Below are 16,717 nucleotides of genomic sequence, written 5' to 3'. Positions count from 1 at the left end.
TAAATATATTTACATGATTATAAATTGAAAAATCGTATTTATAAATTAAAAGATTTTTAAAATAAATTCAATCACGCATCACTATAAATGTAAGTTTCAATACAATCAATAAAAGTAAAGTTTAAATACTAAAATAAATAAAAAATAATAATATATTATTTATTTATTTATTTAATAGCGAGCTGGGCCGACTTGGGTTGAAAATATAAATCTCAAATCCAACCTATTAATATATCAAGTTAAAATTGTTGACTGAATCTAATCTAACAAATTAAAATAATTTTTTTCAATTTTTAAAAAATATAATTGGACCGGACAGGTTAACAGGCCAATATATACCCTACTGATATTCCGTTATTTAAAATCAAAATAAAAATAAAAAAACATTCATTTTAATTTTGTAAAAAAACAACAAAATTGACAAAAACGATGGCCATAGCCAATTTTACACTACCATTTTTACCCATGCGAGATAAGCTAAAAAACAAAAGATGAGGAGGACAAGAATGGAAAAGAATGTCAAGATGTAAAGCCATGCTCCTCTCTCTCTCTCTAACTCTCCTCTCTCTCTCTATCAGAGAGAGAGAGAGAGAGAGAGATAGAGTCCGTCATTTTGCTAAAACGCGGCACGCCGTTCGTGTTGCCACCCCATGTACTCCTAATTACGTGTCCAAACATCACCTCGCTCTCTCTCTCTCTCTCTCTCCTCTATATATCAGCAATTCCATTGCCATTAATTTTCATGCTCATCTCATTGCAACAAACTCTCTAAATATCTCTAAACCTATACATACACATTCTCTCTCTATATATATAAATAAACAAACACGAATTAGGAAACTCACCGGGGGTGGCCATGGCGAAGAATTCATCATCGGCGGTGCTGCTAATCCTCGTGGTGGTGTTGGTGGTTTCGACGGCGGTGAGAGGGTACGGAGGAATGGTGGGAGGGAGGACGAAGGTGAAGGACGTGAAGTCGAACGAGGAGGTTCAGGAGCTAGGGAGGTACTCGGTGGAGCAATACAACCTCCAGCAGAAGAAGAGCCACCTCAACGGAGGACGAGCAGATCTGAGGTTTCAGGCGGTGGTGGAGGCGGAGAAGCAGGTTGTTTCCGGGATCAAGTACTATTTGAAGATCACCGCCGGGTATTCAAGGAGTGAGATCCCAAGGACGTTTGAAGCGGTGGTGGTGGTTCAACCCTGGGCTCATTCCAAGGAGTTGCTCAACTTCTCTCCTTCACCTGCTACCAAGTAAAATTAACCTCTAGGGTTTTCAATTCCATGTTCTAAATCTTCGTCTACTACTGTGTTCTCTCTCTCTCTCTCTCTCTCTCTCTGTGTTTATCATTTTGATTTGTGTGTTTGGGGGTGTGCTTGTAACGATGTGTAAGTGGGAGCTCTGTGATGTGGTATTGTGATAAAAACAATAATATGTGATCTAATGATAATAAAAGTGATTGTAGCTTATGATCACTCAAATTCTTATATTATTATCGACAAGTGTTGAGCTTAAGTTATTTGCTTTAGATGGGTTTCATATTTGCTTTCATTTGACCACTCTGATTATTTGAATCAAATATTGATCAAGGAAAAGAACGAAAGAGAGAACAGCAAAGTGAATGAACTAAAAAAGTTTCCTTTTTTTTTCCCTTTTTTCCTCTTCACAAATTTAAAGATGAACCTTCGTGAACATTTTTTTATTAATTAGATTACTCTATTTTAAAAAGATGGTTATAATTAATTTTTTGATTAAAAATTATTTATAAATAATTTTTTTATGAGAGAAAAAATGTGTTGTAATCCGAAAAGTAGATTATAACCCACTTTCTAAAAACACCTTAATAAAACTTGGTGTACGTTTTGGATTAATTCATTTGAAACAAGTTGGAATATTTTCTTTGCTGCTTTTTCCGTATATATGAGTAACTTACATTTTTCGCTTTTTACTTTACTGCTGTGTTTAATTTGAGAATTCAAGAAAGATTTTAAAAAGGAAAAAAGAAAAGGTAATTACATTTCACCTTTTTTTTTCTTTTTCTTTTCAAATTCCTCCACAAAACCTAGCATAAGTGTCACTTTTATTTTTAAACAATTTAATCTATATATAATAAAAAAAACAATTTAACCTATACAATTTTAAATTTAATTTTAATTTAATCTCAAAAATTGTTAATTTTAATCACTAGACTAAATTATTCGATTTTGCAAATCAAAATTAAATTGGGGTGAAACTATCAAGATTAAAAGTATACTTTAACTTAAATTTATCTTTTTATTTTTAGTTCTTTCCATTTATAAGGACCGTTTAGGTTTTTGAACGATTTAAGTATCAACTTTGGTTTCTCATTTATTGACAAGAAACAAAACATAAATTTTAAAAGATTTCTTTTTCTTACTAATTATTATCACTTCTTACAATTTATCACATCTTCATTCATCCAAAACAGCGATGACTATTTCTCACTATTTCTTTCTTTTTTTCACCCAGATATTCAATCCAAATCCGAACGGAAAGTGTAAGAGGCTGGATTTAGTTACGCTGTGTTTGGTTGGGGGATTTGGGAAGGGAAATGGAAAGAGAAATGGAAATGAAAGGAAAAGGAGAAAGAATTAATAGAATTCTAAATCCCAACTATGTTTGGTTGTGTTGATTATAAAATAGAATTGATGTCTTAAAAGGTATCCTATTTCTTTATTTATTTCTCACTCCCTTTCTTTTTCCATATATTTTTTATTATAACCAAACATAAATAGGATTACATTTCTCATTTCTTTTCCAAATCCCACCTCAAAAACTCCAACCAAACACAGCATTAGAGATTTTGATGAAGGAAATGAAAAGAGAAATAGAAAGAAAAAAATAAAGAATTAATAGAGAGAGGAAATAAATCTAAATGAACTTAGATATAAAAAGTGAAATTATATTTCCTTCTTACTTTTTTTCATGTATTTTCTGTTATAATTATTTTTATTTTTTTCATCAAATCAAATCCTTCGGTCAAATATAACTAAAAAAATTTTAAAACAGAAACGTGTTTGAATGTTGAGACACAATCAACAACTATCGACTGTAATTTTAGAACAAACAATTCCACGCAGCGTGCATGTGCAGAGAGAGAGAACTATCCTCTAATCTGTTTGGTGCGTGTGCTTTGCAAGAAATCCATCACATGCGTATCAAAGTATCCAACAGAGGTGAACAAAGGAAGCAAACAAGGGAAACAAACCACTGGTGGTTAGCCCAGTGAGTGATGCTGGAGGTTTGTTCCCTTTCAAGTCTCAAATTCGAATCCCCTATCCAGCAAATGTATATTCGAAAGATTTATTTGGACTGTAACGACTTATCTGATGCGCGTCAACTGACTCAGAAAACGTTACATAACCCCAAAAAAAAACAAGGGAAACAGAAAAAGCTAGCCACGTAAAGAGAATTGAGTGCTTATTTGCAATGCAAATTGCACTCTTCATAAATCACGTTGTTGCAAGTAATCAAATTGAGTAAATTCAACTAACTGCTGCATGTATATGCATATGCATATCCTGCCCACAGAGACAGTACTACCCAAAGGACAATAACATCTCTCCCCAGTCAACCAATATAACCTTACAAGTAACCATTTTATATTCTCTTTTTGCTTATAATTTTGTAAGGGTCATATGGTAAATAAACATCAAATGCTTGTGATATGTAGTTGTGAACAACATATAAATCTATTTCTCTGGATGAGCCCTTCTCTCTATAAATGCTAGTCAAACCAATTAGAATCCATCATTCCAGAAAGTGTAGCATAAACATAAAAACCTTGAGATTTTTTAGATTTTCTTTGAGGTGGCTAAATTTTCTTATTTTGGGCTTTAGGCTTTTTGTCTTAGTTTTTGCAGGAATGTCCTTTTATCTTATTTTTTATTTTCATTTTTTTTTTTTTTTGTCAATTCAAAGTATTAAACTTGAATGAATTGTATTTGCCTTAGCAATATTCATGCTTGTGCATTTTATAAATGCTGTTAGACTGTAAATATTAGCTATTTAACCACTAAAAATTAGTGATTTCTCAGTTATAAATAGTGGTGGAGGTATAGAGGGCCCAGAGGGGTCAGGTGCCCCTGGGTTTTGGAATTTTTTTTTCCTCAAACAAAAAGAAAATATTTAAATAAAAATATTTGTAAAAATATTATTTAGAGTGAAATGTCAATAACATTTTTAAAATTATGAAAGTAATAATGATTGTTTTAATTAAAAATAAAAAGACTATGATAAGTCATATTATTATCTATGAAAATTTCAATAAAATGGTGATGTCTATCATTATTGACATTACAAGAATTAACACTTTTTGCAACAAAAAAATTGGTCGCTAAAAGTCTATTTTTGGTTGGCAAAAGTTATCCGCGACCAATTTTTTTGGTCGCTACTTTGGTCACCAATTGAGGGTCGGCAAAAGTAATTCGCAACCAAAATTTTGGTTGGTCGGGAAAAGTCGGATTTGCCGACTAAATTTTTGGTCGCGAAATATATCATTACCGCGACTAATTCGTTTAGTCGCTAAAACACTTTGGTCGCGAAAAGTGATATTTTCACGACCAAAAAGTTTGGTCGCCAATTATCACATTCAACGACCAAAAAGTTTGGTCGCCAATCGTGACATTCCGCGACCAAAAAATTTGGTCGCCAATTGTGACATTCCACGACCAAAAAATGTTTTGGTCGCCATTTGTTACTTTTCGCGACCAAAACTTTTGGTCGGCAAAACTGAGTTTCCACGACCAATAGCTATTTTGGTCGGCAATAAATGTATTTTTTGCGACCAAAACTCTTGGTCGGCAATTGTCATTTTTTGCGAAAAAAAATTATTTATTTGTCGCGACTAATAAATTAGTCGCCAAAGCAGGAAAACAATACACCTGTAATTCCTAATAATTCATTCAATCCATAATAAACCTAAGATGTTATGCAAACTAATAATTCATTTAAAACACAAACTAGAAGTACTCAAGTGCTAAATATTGATACAATATAAAATAAACTTTCTATATATACATATGAGAAGGTACCATAGAAACATTGCAAATTCCAAATTCAAGATGTTATGCAAACACCATGACTAAAATACAAATAGCCCAAAAAACTATTAGGCTGTGAATAAGCTAGATATGTTTCTAAGCAACTGCAACTTCCTCCTGATAAGAGTCCGTTTGTGCTTTACTACAAGATTCCAGAGTATCCCGTGCTGATTCGATGACAACCTGACCATTGACATAGTGCTGGACATTGTGGATGCTAATAGGGTTCACACCTGGCCGGAAAGTATTTCCTTCAATATACCTGTGACAACATTTAATCAGTTAGCATTTGACCTAGTGTTGGGTAACTGTAATTTGCTTGTAGTGATTGAAGACAGAAACTCACATTTCTTTCAAGAAAGTGTGCTTATAGAATGCATCCGGGATTCTCCCAGTAAATTGATTATGATCCAGGTACCTGCAATGAAAGCAAACTTAAGATGCTGTCCCATGCCTACACAAAAAAAGATGCTGTCCCAGATACACAAATGCTACATGATGCAAAAAAAGGGGAAAAGCAAATTAAAGAAGGGAAAAAAAGGCATTACTTGTGATAAAAACAACAGTTAAAAGCAATGAATCAAAGCCATAAGGGATGAAGAAATCTTCTCAATATTGAAGATTGGGTCACAGATGTCAAGGAACGAGACAAAGTGTATCGATGAAATAGGAAACCTAACTCAACCTTGGTTCCACTAACAAACTTGTCCTGCAAATCCAAATACCTTGGGTGTCAATTTCATTGGTATGACCTTGTTGCATTGGTATGAGACAACTGATATGAGGCTATTAGATCAGTACAATAGTGACATTTATCACAAAATAATAAATTATAGGCATAATTTTATAAGGAAAATAAAGTGTGCAATGTAAATTTAAAGTTAGTGATTGAGGGTTATACAAAGAATACATCTTATACGTATATTTTAATTCTGGGTAATTTTTTTAATTCTGGGAAAAGATCGATTAATTTTAAACAAAATAAAAAGATACATACTAGGCGAAACAGGGGGTTGTTAAAGCTTTTTTTTTTTTTTTTTTGAGAAAGGTAAGATCTGTCTAAGGTTAATGGTGATAGTTCTATGGTGATGGTGATAGTTCCATCTATACACTACAATTGAGTGACACATCACATAGGTAAAAATCTATTTTCAAAGGTTGTACCCAGTACACAATTCTTGCTTTATAATAAGGGTTTGGGAGAGGTAATAGGTAGTCAACCTTACCCCTAGTTTGGAGACTCAAAAATCTATTCTTAAAGTATAAAAAATAAAATAAAAAACTACAGCATTTTCTATATATGTTAGTTACAGATAAGCATAACAATATTTTTCTATAGATTTCTTCCCACAGAATAGGATCAAGAAGGTAGTGAATCATATACAACTTTAAACATCACAAACTTGGAAAAAATATATTATATATGAAGCACTTAACATTTTAAAACTTCAAGCAACAATTAAAAATACCTTCTCTGAGATAAAACGGAGGCCGTTATCTGGATAAGCAGCTTCATATGTCTCCCCCAATAATGGATTAAATGGCTTGCAATTTCTTTCCTCTGTACAAGAATATCCTGACACAGCAAATGCTGCTATATTAAGGATCCTCATAAGGCTATTACCCTACAAAGTCATACGAAGAAGGTAATCAATAACTTAAGAAGATCAATTCCTCAACTTTTTTTATGTCAATTCCAGATAAACTTTATACTTTTTCTGTTCTTTTCCTTTTTAAAGCTTTCTTTAGCTAGAGACTTCAAATGTAAAGTCTTGAAGGTTCTAGACAAAAGAATGAATAAATCTCCAATGTTTTCATAGCCACACAAATATTGAACAAAACACAAAATCAGAAATGGATACTCTGCAATTAACCTACCAAACTCTGAGTCAAAGTATGTAAAAATAGTAAGAAAATGAATTTGTTGTGGACCCCTTTAGCTACGTTCTCTACTTCTCACAATATAATAATAACCACAACAATAACAAGAATAATAATAACAATCATGGCAGCATCAATATCAAGAAAGAGCATACTAATTTATCACTTCACTCATTTACAACATTTGCCAAACATGTATATAGAAATTGGCTCATTTAAGTTTCTGCCATTTACAAATTGCGGACTGCTATATATCTCATATTTTTCTCACTGTTTGAACATCACCGGGGGCACATAGGGAGATCTTGTTCGTCTTCATTAATTCCTTAATGATTATTTTCAAATAATGAGCTAATCATGACTATCCACCTAGGAGATGATACAAAACAGCGACAAAAAAATCATAAACAAAAATCCATCCATGTATGCGTCCAGAAGTCTCCAAATCAAACTGTCACATTTATAGCAATAATTTTGATGTAAAGAGACCACCATAATATCCCATGGAGTGAAAGCATTTCTTAAATGGTTGCTTTTGTTCATTGGTTCCCCTCTCAGACATTTCCAAGGCATGAAATTCTAAATTGAATCTAATGTTTAGAGTACACTATTTGGTGTCCACTCCCTAACTATTAAATATTTATATTTTCTTAACATAAAAATTAGTGGTTTTCCTAAAATAGCTTTTTTTTTCTGGGGCTAAGGTTAATGGTGATAGTTCCATCTATACACTACAGTTGCAATTATATAACAGCAAAATAGAACATATCATTTCCTTCAGGAATTCAATTATAATGTCAATGCCTAGCTTACCTCCACTGTCTCAATTTTGGCAAATATCTGAGTTTCATGAAGATTATGAGCTTTAATGAAAGCTCTGAGCTGTTGAAAATAGAAAATGTGAAATTAGCTCTAGATATACATCTAATTAACAGAACAACATTGGAGTGGTTTGAAAACTCAAAAACATGGCAGTTTCTATGAATATTGCTAGCTCCAACAGAAATGAACACATCCTGTTAGTTCCTGTTAAAAAAAAAAAAAAAAACATAAAGTAAAACTTTGTGGCTGGCAAGTTCATACTGCAAAGTTAGAAAAATAGATGGAGTGATGGAGAAGTGATTTGGAACAAGAGGACAGAGGAGAGTGGGATAGAGAATCTGGTTCCCTATCTTGTTACTTCTTAGATGCAAAACATACATTTATTAGAAAGCCAGCACCCTAATTTTAAGGCTGGTAAAAACTTTATGGAGAAATAAACTTTAAATCTCTCTGAGATATTGTGAGGTGTATTGTATGTTTTATTGTGCACTCAGATTTAAGCTTTTAACAGAAAGTGGCATAATAAGAAAATACAGACAGTGATTTAATCAAATTTTACTGAACAAGTTCCATTATAAATATGTGCAAAGCCAAAAATATTAGCAAATTAACAACATGAATTTCTAAAAGCAATCTGTAAAAAGGAAAATTTCAAGAAAATTAAAGACTTTAAGAAAGAAAACTTCTATGAAAAAGCTTGTTGAAGGCGAATTATGGTCCCAAAAAAGAACCAATAAAATTGCACATACCATTCTGAGTTGCAGAGCATGAGGATGCATAAGCTTTATCTGAGCATAAGCAAGTAAATGAGCTTGAACCCGATTCATACCCACATTGCCCACCCGATGTGACACATTGACTGCACAGATCACTATTTGCAGACCACTGCAACCCAAAACCACCATCAAGAGCTGCCTTTAGACTTGTTGAAGAATATGAATTACCCTCCAAAGCCTGAGCTACAGATTGAAAGACTGGAACTATGACACTTGAAAAACAACTTATCGTACTTTTGGAGAATAGTGTGCTTCTAGTCAGATAAAAATTTCTGTCATCAATCCCATTAACACTGTAGTTGAACTGCCTAGAACTGTCCAGTTGTAGAACTGGAATTTGGCTGCAGCCGAAAAACAAAGTCAGATTCTGCGCGTTGGAAGCCCAGATGACCACAGTAGTCTGGTCTATTGCCTCCCCAGAAAGGATAATCAATGTTCTGCATGTTTGCACACTGGAAGGTTTTGCTGCAGTTTAGAAATTGTTCATCAGTGGCATGCACGGATAATGGAATATGGATTAAGATGAAGATCAGTGTGATCATGAAGAACAAAGAGGAGGGTGGAGATGGATGGAGATGCATTTTGACTTCACAGAGAGAGAGAGAGAGAGAGAGAGAGAGATGCTTATCTAACACAGAGAGAGAGAGATGGAGACTAATGAGTATTATAACAAAGTGAAATGGGACTGAAGTTTTTTTAAAGAAGGGAAAGAAAGGAGAAGTTTCACCATAAATAATCTAATATTATTAGCTATGACTTTAATTGCACTCAAATAAGAAAAATAAAATAAGATTGAAAATTTTGACAACAAAAGATTCTTAGCCAATTGATATGATCAACTTTGCAATTGTTAAAGTGCTAGGTAAATTGTAGATGCATTTAACTGACACTTGAACATGTAGATATATTATAAAATTAAATAAACCAATGGTCGTCGCAACAAACTCCATCTTTTATGAATCTGATGAAACACCAATATTGTTGACTAGAGTTTATAAACCTGGTGATTATTTCAGTATTTGCATACTGCTGCTAGAAAAGAATAAAATTCCATGCCAAGTTAAAAGCAAATATATTTAATAATAAAATAAAAATAAAAAACCTATGTTTGTGGTCAGATGATGATGTTTTAGAAACTTCTGACACAATAATTAGCAGCACATCAATTCAAAGATGTAGCAGTATGGTATCCCACCAAAGAATGAGCTCCCAGAAGCATAGAAGTAACCGATTCAATATACACACATCAACAATTCTGCTTTAACCATACATTTATGGAAAAACATCATCACTGAAAAGAAAATTTTCATATTCAGATGAGGATGTTGATATAACAAGGAGTGAAGAAGAGAAACCAAAAAAAAAAAGAAAAAAAAAAGGAATATTCCCTTATTTTCCCAATTTACCTTCTGAACACACAAGTAACATCAATGATCTGTTCTATGAAACAAACTCAATATTAATCTGGAATTAAAGTTGATGCATTGATACTGAAGAAACACTACCAATTGAATAAATTACCTTTTCAGATGGGATTAAATCATCGTCACTACCAATTAAATCATCGTCCTTGATCCATTGATACTGAAGAAACACTACCAATTGAATAAATCATCGTCCCCACTTCTCTTGATCAAAATGTCGAAGTGTTTATGAGGCAATATATGGCAAAGATTTAAATCTCATGTCATATGACCCACACCTCAAAATGAATTTGATCGACATATTTTAAATTCAAAAAATTTAATGTATCAACAACCTTACAGCAACTATTTAAGAAAGCGCTCAACTAATAGATGAAATTCAATGCACTAATCTGTCAAGTGTTAGAAAATACAAAAACAAATCTGTCTTTAGATAAAAACATGAATAGGCAAATGGATAAAAAATAAAAGCATGAACAATTTTACCATCTTGTTGCTAAAAGTAAAACCTCAGACCTTGCAGTTATCAGATTACCAAAAAATATTTTCAAAGGGAAAGTCATAGTAAGGTCAACGTTCCCTTCTATTATCAAACTTCATTACACAAAACTAACTGATTCAATCAAAATGAATTCTTGTTTGTTTTGACTACAGTGTTATGGATGACCTGACAACTCTATTTCACATCAGCTAATCTAGTAGCTAGTCAAACTTCATTACACTTATTTAGATTACACTACTAGAATTTAAAATACTTCAATGCACCCATTCCAAAATATGAATCGCCAGGGTTAGTGTTTTCTGGTAACACTGTGCTAATCCAATTGGAAAATGATTGTTGAGCAAAAGCTTAATTATCAACTCAATCAAATCCCAAAAGCACATAGTGAATTCACAATTTGACTGTTACCACAACACATAAATAAATACTAATCAAACAAATAACTGCAAAAAACCAAAGAAATAAACGAAACCCTAAACCCTAATTTCATGAAATTGAAGCAAATACCTGAGACCCAACAAGCTCCTCAAACTGCTTAACCTAATCCTCCATCATTGAATCCTTTCCGAAATCGTCTGCAAGGGGTTTCGAGCCCGTGACAAACTCGAGTCCCCTGACAGCCTCCCTAGTCTGCTCTCTAAGCTTATCAAGAGCTTCCGAAACATGAGATTCTTTGGAAACCTTTTGCTTGCCCTTTTTCTTACTTCTCAAGTCAGGCAAACCCATACCGAAGCCTTGAAACTCACTACTAGGCATAATACAACTCTCATGTTTCTTCATTTCGCCATCTCCACTCCTGAAATCAAAGGGCAAAGCTATCAACATATTTATATATACGTATACGTATACGTATATGTATATTTATATATATATATGTATATGTATATGTATATGAGGAGAGAGAGTAATACCTTTGAGTTTGAACAGAAGAAGTAAGATTGGAGATTTTGGAAATCATCCAAAGTGCCTGAAATGATTCAATGGTGATTAGAACTCATGTAAATACATGCATATACATGTATATACATATACATAGAGAGAGAGAGATTGAATTTCTTACTATCGAGGAGCTGGTCTAAAACAGAGTGTTCCGCCATTAGCTTACAATCTCTCTCTCTCTGCCTCTCTATTATCTATCTCTCTGTTCTTCTGTGTATGTATAAGTTGATTGAAGATCCAAGAGAGACTCTGAATGATTGATTCAATGTGCCTAGGGTTCGAATCGAACGCAAAGACGAGAGAGAGAGAGAGTGGTTCGGTGTTGTTTGTTCGCTTGTCTCGCACCTATTTCAAAGAGAGATGAGAGAAGAGAAAATGAAAAAGTGTGAGCTAACAGATTCTAAAGATAAAAAATTTCAATTCCCGCCCCACGTTTCAAAATTCCCTCCCAAATTTTTGGCGACCAAAATACCAGATTAGTCGCAGAAAATGTACCCTTTGCCGACAAATTTTTTTAGTTGCCAAATCTCAATCAACGGCGACTAAAATATTAGTCGCTAAAAGTGCTAATTTGGCGACTAATTTTTTTTGGTTGCTGAAAATAAGTTTTTGGCGACCAAAATTTTGGTCGCCAAAAAAAATGTGACCTTTCGCGGCCAAATTTATAGTTGGTCGGCAAAAGCATACCACTTTCTGCGACCAACTTATTTTTTGGTCGCCAAAATATATTCTTTTGCGACCAATAATATTTGGTCGCCAAAAATAATGATCATTCGCGACTAATTAATATTTGGTCGCCAAATGTCATTTTTTTGCGACCAAAGTTTTTTTGGTCGGCAAAAGTGGTCGCCAAATGTGTAAATCCTTGTAGTGTGACTTGCAAATATAATTAATATCAATGAAGATATGAAATTTATTATTGGATTGTTGGTTACATTTGTCATGTAGAGTTCATCATGTATGTGTTTCTTTACTATTGGTTGGTGATATCGCATGTCAATGATAACATGGTTTTACTATTATATTGAATTTTTACTCAATTTTTTAATAAAAAATTACTTTATCATTATATAATTTATTTTAAAATTTATATCCATGACTTTTTTTTATATTGTCTATAATACACTAGTTACAAATAATATTAGTTTTTTTTTATCTTTAATCGTAAAAATTTATATGAAATATTTTTGTAAAAATTTTCAATATTATAATTAATAAGTGGCTCTTCTAATTTAATTTCTTGACTCCACACTGGTCATAAACTTGGTAAAGGCATCACAAAAGAACAGTTGTACAACCTCAATATATATATATCTAAATTTTTGTTCCGGATTTGTAATCAGTGACCAAGATTTATTCATGTTGTAGTCTCTCATCAAGAAGTTTAAACATGTAACCATTGATCTACAAATCTGAATAATTTTATGTGCACTTTCCTAGATGCCTTAGACTTTCTCATTACAAAACTCAGTATTGTGAAAGTTTTTTTTGATGTTCACATAAAAATACCAATACCGAGTGTGTGTGAGTGTTTTTTTTTTTTTCTTTTTTTTTTATCTACCATATTTCTTATGTTCAACTAAATACATATTATTCTTACCAAAAAAAAAAAAACTAAATACATATTACAAATTGTACATTTCTTACTATTTTTTGCATTGGGAACAGACTATTTTAGTATTTTTTTTTTACTTTTTACTTTTTACGAAAAAATATGCATAAAATTTTTTAAAAAAATTATAGAATAATTTATAATAATTTTTTGACTAAAATATTTAGAGAACTGATTGAGAGCCCGAATTCCTCCGCCTCGAATGCCCCTAAACCACGAAACGACGTCGTTTCGTGGTTTTAATTTTATTTTTATTTTTTTCAACAGAAGAAAGAAGACGAAGACGGAGGAGGGGGAGGGGGAAGGGGAGGAGGAGGAGGGGGAGGGGGACTGGAGGGGGCCTAAAAAATGGGCTGGAGGCGGCGGCGGGGGGCGCGGCGATCGGCGATGGCAGAGGCGACGAGCAGAGGCATGGCGGAGGCGGCGGAGGCGACGGAGGCGGAGGCGCGGCGATCGGCGACGGATCAGAGACGACGGCGACCCCTCTCCCTCTCCCTCTCCCTCTTTCTCTCCCTCTCCCTCTCTCTCTTCCTCTGCTTCGACCTTCCTCTGCGTCGAAAATGGCAGAAAAAAAAGAGAAAAAAAAAAAAAAAAAAAAAAACCTAATGCCGAAAACGACGTCATTTTGAGCATTAGGGGCATTCGGGGCATTCAGATTCGAGGTACAAATCACTTGTGAAATATTTAATCCCAACGAGACGGAAAGAGCCCGTAATTTATGTGCCTTAGTGCTGCATAAAGGTTGTCACTCTCATATCTCTTGTACATGTCCTTTTTGTTTACTCATTGTCAAGGGCTAATTCAGGATTTCTCGATGGGTGGGCTAATATTAAGGTAAAATTATATAATATATTTTAAGTATAATCACATAAGAAAAAATAGAATTTAATAATATAATATAGATTAATATCTAAATTTATTGATTAGAAACAATCTAACTAAGTTGTGTTTGACGAGTCTTTAAAGATTTGAATTCATCTATTACAAAATCTAGATCAATTTTCAAAAAGCATGAAAAACAATATGCTTTATCCTTTAAAGGAGAATACTCTAGCCAAGAAAATTGTTTAAACCAAATATGTTGAAATCGGCGATTCTTCTTTCCAAATGAGGACCTAGGATACTTAAGTTTAGGTTGATAAGGCTCCAAGTTCACATAAGCTCGTCTAACCTCATCCCGTTGACTAATCAGATATTCACAAATTTGCAAGCATGAACCAGGATCCCATTAAGTAATAGTTGAATCAAATTTGCTTGGTTTATTTTCTTGAGGCACAGGAGGCAGTTGCACATCGGAAAATTAGGACTTGTTTGGTTTGTTTTTTGGAGAGTTGTTTTTGAAAAAAAAATTTGGGGAGAGTTTAGAAATTTTTTTGGTTTGTTTGGTTGTATATTTTTGGAGAGTTATTTTTTTTAGAGTTTGGGATGATTTGATATTTTGGGAGAATTTGAGTAGATGTGTGTGAGAGAAAAAATGATCGAGAAGGAGAGAGGAGAGAGAAAAAGTGATTGATTGATGTGTAAGTGATTTTGAAATTTTTTTGAGAAAAACTCAAACCAAACAATTTTTTTAAATTTTTTTCCTAAAACTCATCTCCCAAATGCAAACCAAACATACCCTAAATGTTTCAACAACATTAGATGTTGTACTACTAGACTTCTGTTTTGATTGATAAAATGAGAAAAGGGATTTGCCTTTTTTGAGTGTGGAGGTTCCATTATTTATAACTTAAAAAAAATTTAAAACAAATTTAGCCCTATTTAATATTAGACCAGAGTATATTCACAATAATTTTAAATATTAAGGTTTTTATATATATCCTCAATAATTTTTATTTAAGCTTTCATTATTTTTATATATGTCTAAAAAAAAAATTTCAAAGTTCAAAAATTAAGAGCAATATAGAACACTGAACGAGGCAGCATCATAAAAAAACATAGAGGAATATAATATTTGTTGCATAAAGATAAAATTTCAAAACCATTGTTAATCAAATCCATTCTCAACCAACGAAATAAAAAAATTGGTTAATTATACTTACCAAAAATGTTAGGAAAGTGGAGCTGCTGCAGGTTGCTGGAGACGACGGAGAGGGTCGCTACCTATCTATTAGAAGATGTAAGTATTGTTGTGAGAGATTTGTTCTTTAAACAAATACAAACCTATTAGGCTGCCTATTTATTCTTTTTGGGTAAGTATTAGGCTACTATTGGGCTGCCTATCAAAAAACAAACAAAAAAAGCTATTCACCTTGCTTGGTTATCATTTTTCAAAAACACTTTTCAGAAAATTCTACTTTCTTATTTTTCATGCTTTTTTTTTATTTTTACTAATTTTTTTAATATTTTAAGCAATTTTTTTAATTTTTAGACATACCTAACATAAATATACTTAAAAAGTAAAAAAAAATTGAAAAAAACCTTTTAAAAATTCATTAAATACTAAAAATATAAAAAAAAAATTCAAAAATTCAGTATATTTTTTGTATTTTTATGTATTTATTAATTTTTTAAAATATTTTTTCACAAATGTTTTACTTTTTGGATACATCTAAAAACTAAAAAAAATGTTTAAAAATTTAAAAATATTCACTAAAAACAAAAAAAAAACACAAAAATCAAAAAACTCAATTTTCAAAAAATTTAATCCAAAAAACTCAAACCAAACACACTGATTGGCTCTTATTTGGAGCAAGGCTAGGCTGGGAGAGATTAAGAGGCTGGGCTGGGCTGGGATGGGAAAAAAAATTTCTATAGATTTTTAAATTTTAGGCTAGGCTGCAGCCACCTATACCCAATCCTAGGTCCTCCCTTGCTTATTGTTTTCAAGTTTCATTTCATTATTCTGTATCTATTTATTCCTTTATTTTTATTTTTTTATCAATACTACATAATTTGGAAAATATTTCAAAAAATAAATACAAATCAAATTTCTAAAAACAAAATCAATTTTAGAATCAAACAGAATTTTCTCACATGAGATTTTGAGTCCCACTTTTTTAAGGTTCCACACTCGGGTGTTTAAATTGTATTCAATCTTCTAATTGATTTTTGTATAAGTAAAAAAAAAAGCATATCCATTTGAAGTGTAGCCCCCCAACCCCATATCATACTTAAAGTTAAGTTTTGCAAGTTAAAAAAAAAATCAAGTTTGACAAGTTGAAAAAAAGTTAAAAAGTTAAAAAGTCAAAAAGTTACTCAAAAATTTAAAAAATTATCACTATTCGCCAAAAGTTAAAAATTACGACTGCACAACTCTTAATCCTAATTTTTTCCTACACACTAATTTATACAATTTTTTAATATACGTTTTTTTATAAAAAGTCAAAAAGTTAACCCAAACATCCATATTTTTTCTCTCAATTTTTTAGTCCAAAAAGATAAAAAGTACACTTATTTAAGACACCCCAAACAACCCCTAGAGTTGAATAATCTAATAAATATGTGATTAATTTTGAACATATCATTCGTTGTCGGATGTATTTTGTAATTACAGTTTTTACACTGACAAGAATAATTTTGTTACAATAAGGGCACGAAATTTTTTTTTACTTACATAATGAGACAAATGGATAGCCGTTGAAAAATTATTGGTTAGTCTTGGAATGTGATTGTGTCTCACATTAATCATAATACATCATATTTTTTTATATTTTTTAATTACAAAACACAAATTTCATTTCTTTCACTAATCACAATA

General features: G+C 32.2%; 2 protein-coding genes and 1 long non-coding RNA gene across 3 annotated transcripts; 1 reads left to right on the top strand and 2 right to left on the bottom strand.

Annotated features, from left to right (window-relative positions):
- Positions 1 to 700: 700 nt before the first annotated feature.
- On the top strand, positions 701 to 1,493 carry CYS2 (PHYTOCYSTATIN 2). Its single transcript, XM_028208912.2, has one exon. It carries the CDS (start codon positions 857 to 859, stop codon positions 1,253 to 1,255), a length of 399 nt encoding a protein of 132 aa, XP_028064713.2. The 5' UTR covers positions 701 to 856; the 3' UTR covers positions 1,256 to 1,493.
- Positions 1,494 to 4,983: 3,490 nt separating this feature from the next.
- LOC145792975 (oxysterol-binding protein-related protein 1B-like) lies at positions 4,984 to 9,585 on the bottom strand. The gene is made up of 4 exons (XM_082875117.1): positions 8,514 to 9,585; positions 6,531 to 6,686; positions 5,408 to 5,479; positions 4,984 to 5,323 (listed from the first exon to the last, which is right to left on the bottom strand). Exons 1-3 carry the CDS (start codon positions 8,667 to 8,669, stop codon positions 5,465 to 5,467), a joined length of 327 nt encoding a protein of 108 aa, XP_082731243.1. The 5' UTR covers positions 8,670 to 9,585; the 3' UTR covers positions 4,984 to 5,323; positions 5,408 to 5,464.
- Positions 9,586 to 10,479: 894 nt separating this feature from the next.
- Positions 10,480 to 11,791, bottom strand: LOC114292129 (uncharacterized). The gene is made up of 3 exons (XR_003639590.2): positions 11,527 to 11,791; positions 11,378 to 11,433; positions 10,480 to 11,262 (listed from the first exon to the last, which is right to left on the bottom strand). It is a non-coding gene; the product is annotated as an uncharacterized LOC114292129 (long non-coding RNA).
- Between the last annotated feature and the right edge of the window lie 4,926 nt (positions 11,792 to 16,717).

Source organism: Camellia sinensis, chromosome 6 (genome assembly GCF_055761805.1).
Source record: "Camellia sinensis isolate YWXY chromosome 6, ASM5576180v1, whole genome shotgun sequence".
In the NCBI taxonomy this organism is placed as follows: Eukaryota; Viridiplantae; Streptophyta; class Magnoliopsida; order Ericales; family Theaceae; genus Camellia; species Camellia sinensis.
The sequence above is the reverse complement of the archived record's forward strand: the minus strand, read 5'-3'. Positions and strand labels throughout refer to the sequence as shown.

Bases quoted from the DNA above. Each gene is read 5' to 3' on its own strand.
- CYS2 (XM_028208912.2), top strand. From the start codon at position 857: ATGGCGAAGAATTCATCATCGGCGGTGCTGCTAATCCTCGTGGTGGTG.
- LOC145792975 (XM_082875117.1), bottom strand. From the start codon at position 8,669: ATGGTGGTTTTGGGTTGCAGTGGTCTGCAAATAGTGATCTGTGCAGTC. The intron at 6,687-8,513 runs GTATGTGCAATT...ATGACTTTGTAG, and splicing joins ATGCTCTGCAACTCAGAATG to GGTAATAGCCTTATGAGGAT.